The 14305-nt window shown below is 55.3% G+C and overlaps 1 protein-coding gene across 1 annotated transcript; it reads left to right on the forward strand.

Annotated features, from left to right (window-relative positions):
• The first annotated feature begins 4598 nt into the window (after window positions 1–4598).
• RNF112 (ring finger protein 112) lies at window positions 4599–10593 on the forward strand. Its single transcript, XM_037163141.2, has 14 exons — window positions 4599–4924; window positions 5108–5148; window positions 5927–6212; window positions 6411–6617; window positions 6723–6851; window positions 7032–7136; window positions 7564–7614; window positions 7904–7960; window positions 8045–8119; window positions 8242–8356; window positions 8520–8686; window positions 8765–8818; window positions 8924–8998; window positions 9108–10593. Exons 1-14 carry the CDS (start codon window positions 4871–4873, stop codon window positions 9576–9578), a joined length of 1887 nt encoding a protein of 628 aa, XP_037019036.2. The 5' UTR covers window positions 4599–4870; the 3' UTR covers window positions 9579–10593.
• Window positions 10594–14305: the final 3712 nt, after the last annotated feature.

The raw sequence follows: 14305 nt of genomic DNA on the forward strand, positions 1-14305 counted from the left end.
CCCATTGCAACACATTGTGAGCCCTACATTGCTAAGCAAATGTTGGTTGATGTTTTATTTTGAAAATTATTTCAAGGAGCCTGGATCAAATTGGTTTGGGGGCTTTGGAAGGAAGCTGGGAGCTCAGACTTGTCTCCAGCTGCCCTTGGAAGCTGACCTGCATGAGAGGGGGTGGGTCCAGGCGGCAGGGTCGGTCAGGGTCGGGAGAAGCCACACACGGGCCTGGCCTCTCTGGCGCTGGAATAACATCTGCCCAGCGCAGAGTGCAGGGACTGGTCTCCATGTTCCTCTGCCAAGTGCCCCCCCCCACCAGCTCTGAGTACAGAGGTTCAAAGGCACCACTTGTAACCAGGGCCATCGGTAGGATGGGAAACATGTGGCCTCGTGCCTGGGAGCCTGACTGAGCTGACAGCAGCTTTGCGAATTCAGCAGGGACTTGGGAACCTGGACCACAGCCTGGAATGGGCCTTTCAGTCTGAGGGGCTGGCTTGGGACTGGAGCCATTTGTGGTAGGAGGGGATAAATGGCCCTGGAGGGACTGTCCTGGAAGTCAGAGCCTCGTGGGGATTCCAGGCCATGCCCAGCCTTGTCTGGACCTCTGTTCAGAACTGAAAGATGCCAGCCAAATATGAAAGCTGCTGGGGGGCTGGCGCCTCCCTCCAGTTCTGCCATCTCTGGTCTGAAACTTGTCCCACTTCAAGGCCTGCTCCTCTATCACCCAAAAGAGGCCTGAGCCCTTGGGCCCAGCAGGTCAGGCCGGGGCTCTGATGCCTGCACAAGGGGTCCTGGCACAGACGCCTCTTACTCAGGGCCAGGGCAACAGCAAGGATGGACAGGGGGTCTGCAGGGCATGGGGAACACATCCCACTGCCCCTCGTGGCCAGGATGAGGGTTCAGGGTGTGGAGGCAGCCGTGCTGGAATGGGTACCAGGGCATCTGGGGACACTGCAGCACCCCCCCACCCCGTGTCCAACTTGCCACCTGGACAGCACCCAGAGGATATTAGCTTGACAGGACACGGCCTTCTTCCTGAGCCCTGCAGTAGAGTGCTGTGGGCAGGGCCTGAGAGATGACGCACCTTTGCCTGCCCTGGATCCCTGTTCCCATCTCCCCTTGCCTCACAATGTGCACTCCAGCGAGGCTCTTTCCCTGGTACCTCTGGGTCTTTGAGATGCTAGTCTTTCTGCTAGAAATGTCTTCTCACCTCCATACCTTTGCCGACCAAGTCAGCTTGGTTTTCCAGGCTCAGCTTGGGCAGTGTTTTGTGGAGAACACCCTCCCAGATGCCCAGATCCAAGTGCAGTGCCTTTGCTTGGTCCTTCCACGTCTGCTCTCAGCTCTTTCCCCAGGCCTGGCCTACGACCTGTATGTCTTCCTCACTAGACTGGAAGTACCCTGAGGGCTTACCAGTCCACTGCCAGGGCCAGCATAATGCCTGGTGTATCTGCTCAATAAAAATTTGTAGTATGGATGGACGAACAAAAACAGATCACTGGATGGACAGATGGATGGGTAGGTAGAAGGCTGGGGGCGGTGAACTCCTCAGCCATCTGGCAGAAATCAGGGACGCCCTGCGTGAGATCAGCACACAGTACGGGCTGCCCAGCGGTCAGGGTCTCTGGGGTCTCGTGGGAACATCTGTCTTGGAGACCTTCAGAGACCTCTGGGTCTAAGAGTGGCACCTGGATCTCGGGAGAGACTGGAGGAGAAAGCAGCTCTGGGGGGAGAGAAACAGAGAACGAGGAGTGACGGGAGTCATGCCTTGGCCACAGCCTGAGAGAGCTGTTCACCTCTGGGGAGAGAGATTGTGGAAAGAGTTGTGGGGGTGCTGAGGTGACTGGGTTGCTCATCCCCCAGGTGATGAGGTTGTGGGGCTGGGAGGGGCTTGGGAGGGAGAAGCAGGGAACAGTGCCACTGGGTTCAGATGGTGGTGGCAGAAGGTTGTCACCTCAGCTCCAGGTTCCCAAGTCTGAGCTTGTTTCCCTCACTTTTCCCAGCCACTCGCCCAGTCACAAGGAAGAGCCCTTGGGCAGCTGGGTGGAGGCCGAGGGGGTCAGACAGCTGGTCCTCCTGGGGAAGGTACTTAGTGTCTGGGTAGCTGCAGCAGGCCACCACTGGCCGGGGCGGCCAGTGGTCCCCCTCCCGTGGCCTGGGCCTCGCTGGCAGAGCTAGAGGCATCCAGGTGTTTTGTTTCCCAGGAGCACAGAGAAGGGAGAGACTTCAGACGGCAGGACCGGATGGGGAGAGATGGGTGCTCACCTGCATCCCCTGTGCCAGGCGTCCTGGGGAGGGCCAGCTGCCCCATGCCCTTTGGACGTTTCCAGGCCGGTAAGGCAGAAGAGGAGTGGGACAGTCCCTCAGAAGGGAACTCTGGAGTCACTGAGCCCCCCTCCACTTATATATACATCAAGAACCTGGGGCCCAGAGAACGTCAGTGATCTGCTCAAGGTCACACAGCAAGCTGGGCCAGAACCATCCTGGTTCTACACAGACCGGCTGGGCCAAGTTTTCTTTCCCCTGAGGCAAGTGACTGAGATACAGCAAGACCACACACTCTTTTCCATGCTCGTTATCATAGTTGACATGCGTTCTGCCACCTAAGGAAACTACAGAATGTAGCGCGGCGGCCCGCCTGCATGGCTTTGGATTCCAGCTGTGTGCCCTGGACAAGTGATTTAACCGCTGGCCTTAGTTTTCTCTTGTGGAACACAGTACCTCCTTCGGATTGTGTTGTTGAGTGGGAGTTTGTGTGCATGCTTAGAGCAGTGCCTGTGGGCAATAGTGTGATATGTTTGCATGCATAAGGGAGGGAGGGAGTGTGAGACCTGTGTAAATGTGCATGGGTGTGAGGGCCTTGGTGCACAAGCAGTGCGTTTGTATTGGAGTGTTAATGAGCAAACACATGTGTGAACCTGTACACACCCTGTGCATGTGCATGAGTTGGGGGCGTATAGAGATAACAGCAGTGAAGGTGAGTGTGTACACAGTGTGGGGAAGAGGGAGTATTTTCACCCTTCAGGTGTGTGAACTAACACGGGAGGTTGTGAAAGGGGGTGACTAGACAGGTGACTGAATATGTGCACTTGCCTGTGTGAAGCAGCTCCTGCCTGCATCAGGGGACTCGGAAGCCTTCCCAAACGGGGTTTCAGTCTGAGAGACTGTATTTTTGGCCGCTGAAGCTGGTTTTTCCAAAAGTGACCTCACCCCCTCACCTCATTCCAGCTCAGAAGCTGAAGCCAGAGCACAGGTGAGTTGCCTGAGCTGGGCCTCCAGAACCTAGCCCACAGGAAGGGAGGAGCCTGGTGTCTGTGGGGGGAATGAATGGACGAATAAATGAAATAATGAATAAGTCTGTCTGCAGGGCCCAAAGTTCATACCATCCCCACAGCTTAAGCTCCTGAAACCCAGGACCACCCTCCTGCCTGGTCCCTTCCCTGTCAATTCTGTTCTCACTGAAGTCCCCTCTCAGCCCCCAGATATACTCAGGGGCCTGTCTACCTTGCAGGGCTGGGCCTGGCTCACTGTGGCCTTTCCTGTCCCCATGAAGTCCTGGGGTAGGTTAGAGCCCCATAGGAGGCCTGCGTGCATTCCTCACCCTCCCTGGGAAACAAGAAGCCCCCTTTTCTTTCCAGAGAGTGTGGTCCCCGTGCAGGTTCTCCGGGCCAACCTACCTGTCCACTCGTGTCGGGGGATACCTACCAGCCTCAGAAACTTGTCATGGATCTGGCCCTTTGACCTGTGGGACCTCCTTCCACATTGGAGCCAATACATCAAAACAAGTGTTGCCCATAGCCCACATTTTTCTCATGAATTTTAAAAAGAGGATTTAAATAATGTTTACAGTGTTGAATTTGGTAAGAACCAATTACTACTGTGTATAAACACTTAACAGCGAGGTCCTGACACCCCAGAACCCAGCTCCGTGGGTGTTTGTCGACTCTGACTTCACGGAAGACAATGACCACTGAGTTCGCTGGATGACATCATATGAGGGGTAGCTGACACTGAATTAAGAAGTATTACTTTTAACTTTGAAGTTTTCTTATTGTAGATTTGAGACTCTTGTTTTCTCATCAGGTTACGGTCAGCCCCAGAGACTAGAAGCGCTCACAAGCCTGTGGAGCCTAGTGGATATGATGGGGCCGTCCGTGTCTGACCCCCACAGCTAGCCTCCCAGAGCCCAGGAGGGGCCCCGAGAGTGAAGGGCAGGTCCAGGCCTTTCTCCAGGAGCACAGCTCTGGGCAAGGGGTTGCTCCCACCCTCCCCTCTGCCAGCCCCTCATGGTGAGGCCCCTCATGTGCCCAGGCCTGTAGCCTGGCCTCCTGCCCACCTCCAGCCCTGCCCTCCTAACCTGTTGTCCACGCAGCAGCCAGAGTGACCAGGGCTGACCTCTTGGGTGTGTGACCAGTGTCGTCACTTGGGGCTAGTCTGCAGAGGGCCCTGTGGCCAGGGGGCAGCGCTTTGCAGTCGCAATCTGGAAATACTTCAGAACCGGAACTTTGAGTTTGTATGGAGCAAGCGCCCTCCCTCCCTGTTCTTATCTTTTCCTGTCTCCATGGTGACTCACCACTTCAGCTTGCCTGCATCCCAGCCTCTGCCAGGGATTCTGAGGCTGGCTCTGTCCCTTCCTCCTCCAGAGCCCTGGTTCCCGCAGCCCTCGTTCCTCCCCTGGGGTGAGTCCGGAGGCAGCCTCCTCTTCCCAGACTGTCACATCTATTTTTCAGCTCTGACGAGTTGGCTGCTCAGGGGAGACCATCCCCCCACACCCTCCACCTGTCACAGCTCAGCAGCCCTTGCAGTCTTACTGCTGCTGAAGGCCCCAGGGGCCTCCGCCCTCGGCTCTGGACCTGCTCCTCGCTGCCAGCCTCCCATGCCCAGGTCCGCCTTGTCCGTTATCTCCTTTTGTCACTGGTTCGGCAAACAGGCAAGTCTTCTCAGATTTGGGGACGGGGGTGGGGTGGGAAGGGGATACCTGGGGATGGGGTGCGTGTGCAGACAGGGGTGAGAGGCTGCTAAAACCTGAGATGAAGACAGACATCTGGGTTCTTTTCAAAATGACGTGGGTTTTTTTTTGTTGTTATTTTTTCCCCAAAATTTCCTCTCCAAGGAGAGAAAGCAGAGCTTCATGGGAAACCACAGCAACAGTTGGTAAGTGGCAGGGTCTGAGGGCAGGACCCCGGCAATGGGTCTTGTAGGTCTCTTGGTCCAGGAACGTGAGGCTGTGGCTGTCTCAGGGGAGGGAGCTGAAGGCTGGATCTGCCAGGATTGGAGGCGGGTGGGGACAGGGAAATCAGGTGGGTGCTGCAAGGAGGCTGATTCCAGCGCCGAGTGGGAGAGTGGAAAGAATGTTATAAGGACCAGAGCCTTCTGCCCTACCAGCAGGGGGCTCCCACACTCTCCCCGCAGTCCCACCTCCCATGTGTTTGAGTCGTTGTAGGAGGCTATAGAAGGGATCACTCATTAAGCTGTCCAGACGGGTCAGTAACTCCTTGAGGAATCCCTGGCAGCAGGAGGCCGTGGGTGAGGGTTTTCTCAAGCATTTGTGCAAGACGCGGGGCAGTGTACGCACGCAGCACCTGCCCAGCGCCTGGCACGAACCATCTCCTCAGATCACTCCATTGCCCCACAAGGCAGGCGCTACTGCCCTCTAGTCGGTGAGGACAGTGGGGCCCGGATCGGGGGAGAAACTTGCCCACGGTTGTGCCTGGTGGTACGGCAGAACCGAGTTTCATCCGTTCCAGGCTGCCTCCCTCCCCAGGCTCTGCCGCCCCCCGCTGGGGTCCCCAGGCTCTGGGACGCAAGCCAGGGAGAAACGGGCAGAGCGGGCGGAACGTGGCTGCCCTAGGCACAGCCTGACGGCTCAATTCCTGGCCTGTACACCCTGCACCCCACATGCTGCTCTCAAACGACCTGTGCCACCTCGCAGGTCCCACACACCATTCCCCAAGTTGGAGCTGGGCCTGGGGTCCCGGCCCGTGGCGCCTCGCGAGCCCCCTGCCTGCGGTATCTGCCTGGAGCGGCTGCGAGAGCCGGTCTCGCTGGACTGCGGCCATGACTTCTGCGCTCGCTGCTTCAGCACGCACCGCCTGCCGGGCCGCAAACGGCCCCGCTGCCCGGAGTGCCGCGAGGCTTGCTCACGCAGGAAGGGCCTCCGCGGTCTTCGCGACAAGATGAAGGGCCTGCTGCGGGGGCCACCGCCCTCCGTCGCGCAGGTCTGGTACCAGGCCTCCTCCAGGCGGGGCGAGGGTGGTGTGGGGAGACCGGGTCTGATCCGAGGGCGGGGCGTGTAGCTCTGACCCCATTCTGGGATGTCAGTGTGAGAAAGGGAGCTCGGGGCCGGACACACCCCAGACTTAGGGCCCGACAGACACCGCCGGGAGGCTGGAAGGCCCTTTTCTCTCCCGGTCAAGGAGGCCTATGCCGCGAGGACGGAGCCCCTGCTGCTGGTGCGCATCAGCGCCTCTGGAGGCCTCATCTTGCGGATGGGGGCCATCAACCGCTGCCTGAAGCACCCCCTGGCCAGGGATACCCCCGTCTGCCTCCTTGCCGTGCTGGGGGAGCAGCACTCAGGAAAAACCTTCCTCCTCGACTGCCTGCTCCAGGGGCTGCCGGGCCTGGTGAGGGCGAGCTTACGCAGGGGCTGGGGCAGGTGAAGGGTCCCAGCCTGGCTTTGGGAGCAGAATGGGGACTGGATGCATCCACCGATGTTCTCTGGCCTGCAGGAGTCCAGCGAAGGCGGCTGGCTGAGAGGAGAGGGCTCCCTGCAGGGGCCCAGATGGGGCGCCAGCAGCCTCAGCAGGGGCATTTGGATGTGGAGCCACCCCTTCCTGCTGGGGAAGGAGGGGAAGAAGGTGAGGGGAGGAAGGGCAGGGAAAGTCAAGAGTGGGTCAGGGAGGAAGGGTAGAGAGAGCAGAGATGGGCAACAGGGAGGAGGATGTCAGTGAAAGCCTTGGGGCAAGGGCAAGAAGACGGGGTGGCCAGAGGTACTGAGGCAGGCTTGACCCCTTCCTTCATCCCCTGCTGCTGCACAGGTGGCTGTGTTCCTGGTGGACACGGGGGACGCTATGAGCCCTGAACTGAGCCGGGAAACAAGGACCAAGCTCTGTGCCCTCACCATGATGTTGAGCTCCTACCAGGTGGGGGCGCTGTGATCTGGTGTCCTGCTCCAGCTCAGCTTTTTGCAAACCTGGGGCATCTTGGCTGGGTCTAGCCCTGAGAGCACAGGGGGCTGTCACTGTACCTGGAAGGCTTTTGTGTCCAGGTCCTGGGGGTGCCCCTGCAAAGGAAGGATGCCCCCAGTTGGTGAAGGTGGGAACATTGCTTGTTCTAAAGGTGGGTGGAAGTTCCCCCAGGGGAGGGGGGCCAGTTGAAGCTCTGCAGAATCACTCCCTTGCCTGCCTTCCATCCCTCACAGCCAGCTGCTCTGCAGGCTGTGGAGACCCCTGGCTGGGCTCTCCAAGGTCCCAAGACCCACAGCCGGCCTGAGCTTCTTCCTCACTGAGGTCTTCCCAGTATCTCTTTGCCTTTGCAGACCCTCTTCCATCTTGTTCTCCTTGGTTCCAGATCCTCAACACTTCCCAGGAGCTGAAGGACACAGACCTAGAATATCTGGAGGTGAGGAGACATCTAGTGTTGGGGTGCTCCCGTCCCTGCCTTGACCATGAGGCTAGGGGATTGGACCAAGCCAGAATGAGGTGCTTTCCAGTTCTGGCCCAGGATCCCATAACTTGGAGCTGGGTTGGTTGGTGTGAGGCAGCGGATGCAGCACAGACACCTGGTTGGCGGGAGGCTGCAGAGGCCTGGAGCTGGGAGCCGGGAGCTGGGTTACACCCTGGGCCCAGTGTGGAAGGGAGGTGTCCACCCTGAAGAGGCCAAGCTGTGACCTTCATTGTCCCACCTCTAGATGTTTGTCCATGTGGCCGAGGTGATGGGCAGGCATTATGGGATGGTGCCAATACAGGTGAGATGCCTATTTCTGGACTTGTCACTCAGACCCAGACACCCCTTCCCCCAGCTGCTGGTGTCAGGACCTCTTCTCTTCCAGCACCTGGATCTCTTAGTTCGTGACTCATTCCTTCCCAACAAGGCAGGGCAGGGGCATGTGGGTGATGTCCTCCAGGTGAGTGTGCAGAGGGAGAGGTGAGGGGGAAGGGGGTGGGCATGTCAAGGTGAGGGATCCTGTAGGTAAGCTAGGAATGGGGTTGGACCACTAGCTCAGAGGTCTCTTCATCTGTCTTTCAGAGATCTGGCAAATACCCCAGGGTTCGGGAGCTGCTACAAGGGCAGCAAGCCCGCTGCTACCTCCTGCCTGCCCCAAGGAGACGTTGGGCCAGTGGAGACCAGGGAAGCCCGGGCGGTAAGTGTTCCCAGCAGCAGAGGCCTCCGCAGCTTGCGCTCCTCTGGAGGGCCAGACCCTTTGCACACTGGCCCCTGTCTCCCAGCCTCTGACACCCTTACTCCCCACCAAGGCCCAGTCCTGCTCAGTCACGTCTCCTCAGCATGAGAAATCTCTTCTGCAGACACAGAGGGTGATTTCTGTCATCTGCGAGCCTACATTGCTGACGTGCTGAGCGCTGCCCCCCAGCATGCCAAGAGTCGTTGCCTGGGGCACTGGAGTGAGGGACGTCCCGTGGCCAGAGGAGACAGCCGCCTGCTCACAGGGCAGCAGTTAGCTCAGGAAATCAAGGTGTGAAAACTGTCCGGAGACCCAGGAGAGCCTGCTGGCCCTCTGCCCTCCCTGACCCCTCTGATGATGTTTCTGCAGAACCTCTCAGGCTGGATGGGGAGGACAGGGCCTGGCTTTGCCTCTCCGGATGAGGTACAGAGCTTCCTGAAGGACCCAGGGGGCCAGGAGGGAGGCGAGCTGGTGCACCCTGGGATACGGGGAGGAAGCAGGAGGCAGCCTGGCTTTTTCTGTGGTCAGATGGCTGCCCAGCTGCACGACCTGAGGATGCTGGAAGCTGCCAAGAAGGAGTTTAAGGAGTACGTGCGGCAGCAGGTGAGCCCCCAGGCCTGCACAGGGGCCAGGTGTCCAGCCAGGGGAGCCCATAGTGGGAGAGGACTCCGAGTCTCCTGGTCAGGGCTCCTTCTTTCTCCTCCTGGCATAGGATGTAGCCACCAAGCGCATATTCTCTGCCCTCCGAGTCCTGCCTGAGACCATGCGGAACTTCCTCTCTGCCCAGAAAGATGCCATCCTGGCTCGCCATGGAGCGGCCTTGCTGTGCCAGGAGAGGGATCAGGCTTTGGAGGCCCTGGAGGCTGAGCTGCAGGCAGAGGCCAAGGCCTTCATGGACACCTACACCATGCGCTTCTGTGGCCACCTGGCTGCTGTGGGGGGTGCTGTGGGGGCTGGGCTCATGGGCCTGGCTGGTGGTGTAGTGGGTGCAGGCATGGCTGCAGCAGCACTGGCTGCGGAGGCTGGGATGGTGGCAGCTGGAGCTGCGGTGGGAGCCACAGGGGCAGCTGTGGTTGGGGGTGGTGTGGGCGCTGGGTTGGCTGCCACCGTGGGCTGCATGGAGAGGGAGGAAGAGGAGAGGGTGCAGGAAGGGGACCGAGAGCCCCTGCTCCAGGAAGAGTAACAGCCCCCAGAAGACAGTAAAAGGAGGGAGAAATTCAAGGGGTGAGGGAAGGAAGTGGGGGAGGGAATGATGTTCTGAGGACCCCCATATTCCACTCTGCCCTGGTGAACACCCAGTGTCTGGGTAGCTGCCTGAACTGAAGAACCCAGGTGGCCCCAGGAACCTGGGGATGGTCTCAGGGGCCAGGAGGCAGTACTTAGGGTGGCAAATAGGATACAGGACCTATTTTTGGTTGCAGATAATTGCTAACCTGCCATTGACCCAAATGCACTTGACTGAAGTGTCTCGCACCGGGAGTAAGGCTCCACCCTCCCAACTGTGGCTTATTTTCCTAGGATGGTAGGGAGACTGAGTGACCTGGAAGGACTCCCCTTGGGTGGAAAGGGCCTGTCCTTTCACAGAAGGGAGCAACCCAGTTGAGTGGCCTTAGTGTTCAGGATCGGGGAGCACTACTGAGGGGCTGGGGATAGGGGTGGGGGGCACCAGACAAAACCAAAGACTGTGTGAGGTGGACAGTGGCTCAGTCCCTGGAGTAGGGACACTTGTCCCTGTGACTCTCCCTAATGCCACCAGCAGGACAAAGGTGGTGCCCCTCCTCCTGAAACCCCAGAGAGTCTGCATGTGGGCCTTGAACAGGGTCTCCTGGCTGTGCCCTTGGTTACACCTGGCCAAATGCGTAGTGCCTGTCATTTTTGTGAAATGCCATTCCAGAAATGGGTTAAATGCCAAAACATCCCACCTGTGACTCTAATGCGTGTGGAGCCCAAGCAGATGGCCCTGCGGCCAGCCTGGGACAGTCCTGCGAGCGTCCACAAGGGAGATGGTGCGAGGTGACATGCCCTGCTCTGGCTGTGAGAGGACCCCTCCATTCCACATTAGCAGGGGGCGAGGGACAGCTCCCACAGGGAACCTGAGGGCTCAGGGCTCCTCCCAGGGCTCGGGGAAGTCCTCCTAGGACAACTTCTAGGCCATTGAACTGCAAAGGGTTAATGGGCATGTTATATGAAAAATAAAATGTGTGTGCTTGAATGTTAGATTTCCAGTAAATTATTGAAATGGTGTTTGAATTCAGCTATCAGAGGGCTTTGGGGCAGGAGGAGGTGAACCAAGATACTCTGTTATGGGGACTCACAGGTGGGAAGAAGGCGAATGAAATTCGAGCGATCTGGGAGCTTGAGTGTCTGAGGTCCCTGCTTGGAGGATTGTAGGAGGGCTCAGGCCACAGGCTAAGGGCACTGTCACCTTTGCAGGCTTGTCTACTAGGACTTGGGGTCCTGCTGCCTGGGTCTTTCCTGCTTCAGGCGACATTTGCCCTGTCAGGAAGAGAGCATGGAGGCAGAGATGGGAAGTCCTTGCTGAAGCTATGGAGAGAGGAGGGGCCCAGGACCACTGCTGTGGGACCAGACAACTGAGGGTTCACTCAGACCCCCCATAATTTCAGCAGTGGTCACAGTGTCCAAATCCCAACGTGCACAGGTGCAAACACAGGGAGAGCAGGTCTCAGTGAAGGCCCCCAGCTGGCTGACAGTGAAAGCAGGGGAGCCCCAAAACCCCCCTGGTCCCCCACTGGCATCCTTCCACAGACGCTGGAAGAGGTTTTGTGAGACTGGGCTGGGCGGAAATGGAGGTGCTCCTTGGTGATGTCTTACCCCAACCCCCAACCCACTCCAGCTCTAAGGAGCAGTGTTGGGGGACGGAGGCAGACAGACGTGGTCTGGCACCCATGGCTCTACAGGAGAAGTTGCTGTTAGTAAGCTGGGGACAAAATAATGTGATGCAGAGAAATCTCAAAGCCAGGGCGGAGGGCAGGTGGGGTGAGGACCAAAGGCTGAGGGTGGCTAACGTCTGCAAACTGAGCCCGAGGCAGGCCAGCGCCCACACCCTGGAGGTCTTTGTTGAGAGAGCCTCCCGACAGCCTCTCATTGGGCCCTTCCATCGTCATCTGGTGGACACAAGAGCTGCAAACCTCCAAGACTTTGGGGCTGGCAGGTTCAGGACTCGGTGGGGGTGGGAGACATTAAGAGGAGTCACAAGTCCTGGCTGATGTGGCTCAGTTGGTTAGAGCATCATCCTGATATGCCAAGGTTGTGAGTTCAATTCCTGATCAGGTCACGAACAAGAAACAACCAATGAACAACAAAGTGATGTTTTCTCTCTCTCCCCCCCTCTCAAATTAATACATAAAAAAAATTTGCCCCAGTTGGTGTGGCTCAGTGGATTGAGTGCCAGCCTGCAAACAAAAGGTCGCTGGTTCATTCCCAGTCAGGGCACATGCCTGGGTTGTGGGCCAGGTCCCCAGTGGGGGGTGAGCAAGAGGCAACCACACACTGATGTTTCTCTCCCTCTCCCTCTCTTCTGTTCTCTAAAAAAAATTAATAAATAAAAAATTTAAAAATAAATACATTTTATTTTTTAAAAGATTTTATTTATTCATTTTTAGATGGTTCACAGGCTGGCACTCAGTCCACTGAGCCACACCAGCCAGGGCAATAAATTTTTAATTATAAAAAAGAAAAGAAAAAAGGCCCAGAGAACCTTAGACTCTTCCACCATGTGAAGACATGGTGATCCATGAGCCAGGAACAGGCCCTCATCAGCTCCTGTTACTGACAATGTTGGTGGCAAAATGGCAACAGTCATTGCTGGCAAAATTGGACTTCAGTTCTAGAGTTTGGCAAATAAAGAATTCAGAGTCATAAACTCAAGTTGTAAGAGAAAGTTTATTTAGAAAGTTACAGAAATAGTAGGAGTGAGCCAGCTGGGCTGCGTGGGCTCAGGAAACAAGTTACAGAAGCAAAAGAAGGGTTCCCAGGGCTTAGGCAAGAGAAAGGCTGAGACCTGCGTGGCGGGGTGGGAGTGGGTGGGGGCACTGCTCTCCCAGGAGAGGGGCAAGGGGAGAGCAAGAGTGTAGGGTCCTTTAAGGTCTTGCGGATTTTAAAGGCTGGGACCTTAATGTCTTACAGGGAGGATCTCAATAGAATATTCATGGGCTTTATGCTGCTGTGCCCAAATGAGATTTATTTCCCCCAACTTCATCCATCCTTGTGTGTGGTTGCCACCAATGGCACCAACTAGATTTCTGCAATCCATCTCCCTGAGTAGGTATTGCAAGCTATTTACTCTCTGGTTTGGGAGGAAAAGTATAAACCATTTACTTAAAAAAAAAAACTTTTTAAAAACTTGATTTGGGAGATAGAGAAAGAAATCATTATGTTTACTTATTTGGACATTTATGCTTGACCCTTGTATGTGTCTTGACTGGGGATTAAACTCACAACCTTGGTGTTTTGAGACAATGCTCTAAGCAACTAAACTACCCTGCTAGGGCGCTAAACCATTTTCCCTTAAGTATCTTTGGTTTAAGAAAGATAGGATTTTGCGATTTACTAGCTGACTGTAAACTGCTTGGCCATTTACCTATCTGTCCCAGTTTCCCTTTTCCACTTGTCCTGGTGACTGGCCTGTCTCATTTCCACTTTAATCTTCCGTCTGGCTTGCATTCTTTCCTGCTCAAAACCAAGAACCATATTAGGTTGGAGTCCCACTAGGGACTCATTCCTCTAGAATCAGGAAGTCCTGATGCCACTAGTAAACAGAATGTAAAAATTTTCCTGTGGCCTACATTAATTTTACAAACTGTGCGAAGACTTTCTTATTTGCATTCTCACATGATTAACTATTTGAAGATTATTTTGTAGTTATTCACAAAGTCTTACACAGAGAGCTCTGCTCAGAGCACTAGGGAGTAGGGAGGGGAGCAGGAGGGGTGCCCGAGGCCGTGGTAAACAGTCCAGGACCGGACTGGCTGAGGAGCTGAGGGCCTCCAGAGCACGTGGAGTTACAGGGGAGAAGATTTGAAATAAAAAGAGAGCAGAGACCTCTCTTCCTTAGGCTCTCTTCCTTGAGGATGCCTGGATGACCATGCTGCAGCTGCCTGCATTTCCCGAAGGACAGTACTTTGGATGGATTTTGAATGGGAGAAGAACTCTGGGCATGGCCCAGGACCAGGCTGGCCTGGCAGAGGATGGCAGGTTTACTCTTGGGGTGTTTTCAAGGGGACAAGCTCTGAGGCAGAAACTTGACATTCTTCCCAAATGGTGTAGCTTTTGTATCTTATGTTGTTTCAGTTTGTAAACTAACCCTATAGAAATAAGATAATTAAAAACTAACAGGGAAAATTATAGGAGAACTCAGGTGTTAAAGATTTTAACCTTAAGTAATAGGCTTAAGTGATTCAAGCTGTAAGTGGACTAAAGCAGGTGGAAAGCTGTTATTCCACAATTGAGTAGCTTTTGAATAAAGACTCCTTGCCTTTATTTATCACCAGACCTTTACCTCCTAGAGGGTGGTAGCAGGCGGCAGGACCCCACTTGCTGTTCGCTAACATTACCCAATTGTAGCCTAAGGAACAGCACACCGTATTTTGCCATGTATAATGCACACTTTTTTGCCCAAATTTTTGAGGCAAAAATAAGGATGCACATTATACATGGGTACTACCTGAAATACCTTGTATCTGTTCTTGTGTTTTGTAATTATTTGTTACATAAAATTTCTTGTACCATAATATGTTTAAAAATAAATGCTAAAATGCCTTTATAATGCAAAAAACAAATATCTAAATATAAATAAATAGAACACTGAATTAAAAAATTAAAATGAAAGATTTTTTTCCTGCAGTTTGAGAAAAAGACTTGGGTTCACATTATACATGGCAAAATATGGTA

This window comes from Artibeus jamaicensis, unplaced genomic scaffold (genome assembly GCF_021234435.1).
Source record: "Artibeus jamaicensis isolate MK-2021 breed Jamaican fruit bat unplaced genomic scaffold, CSHL_Jam_final contig_419, whole genome shotgun sequence".
Classification (NCBI taxonomy): Eukaryota; Metazoa; Chordata; class Mammalia; order Chiroptera; family Phyllostomidae; genus Artibeus; species Artibeus jamaicensis.

What these genes read in the sequence shown, in the direction of transcription:
- RNF112 (XM_037163141.2), top strand. Translation starts at nt 4,871, where the DNA reads ATGCCCAGGTCCGCCTTGTCCGTTATCTCCTTTTGTCACTGGTTCGGC. An exon ending in ATGGGATGGTGCCAATACAG is followed by an intron (nt 7,961 to 8,044) that starts GTGAGATGCCTA and finishes CTTCTCTTCCAG; the next exon opens with CACCTGGATCTCTTAGTTCG. An exon ending in GCTTTGCCTCTCCGGATGAG is followed by an intron (nt 8,819 to 8,923) that starts GTACAGAGCTTC and finishes TTCTGTGGTCAG; the next exon opens with ATGGCTGCCCAGCTGCACGA.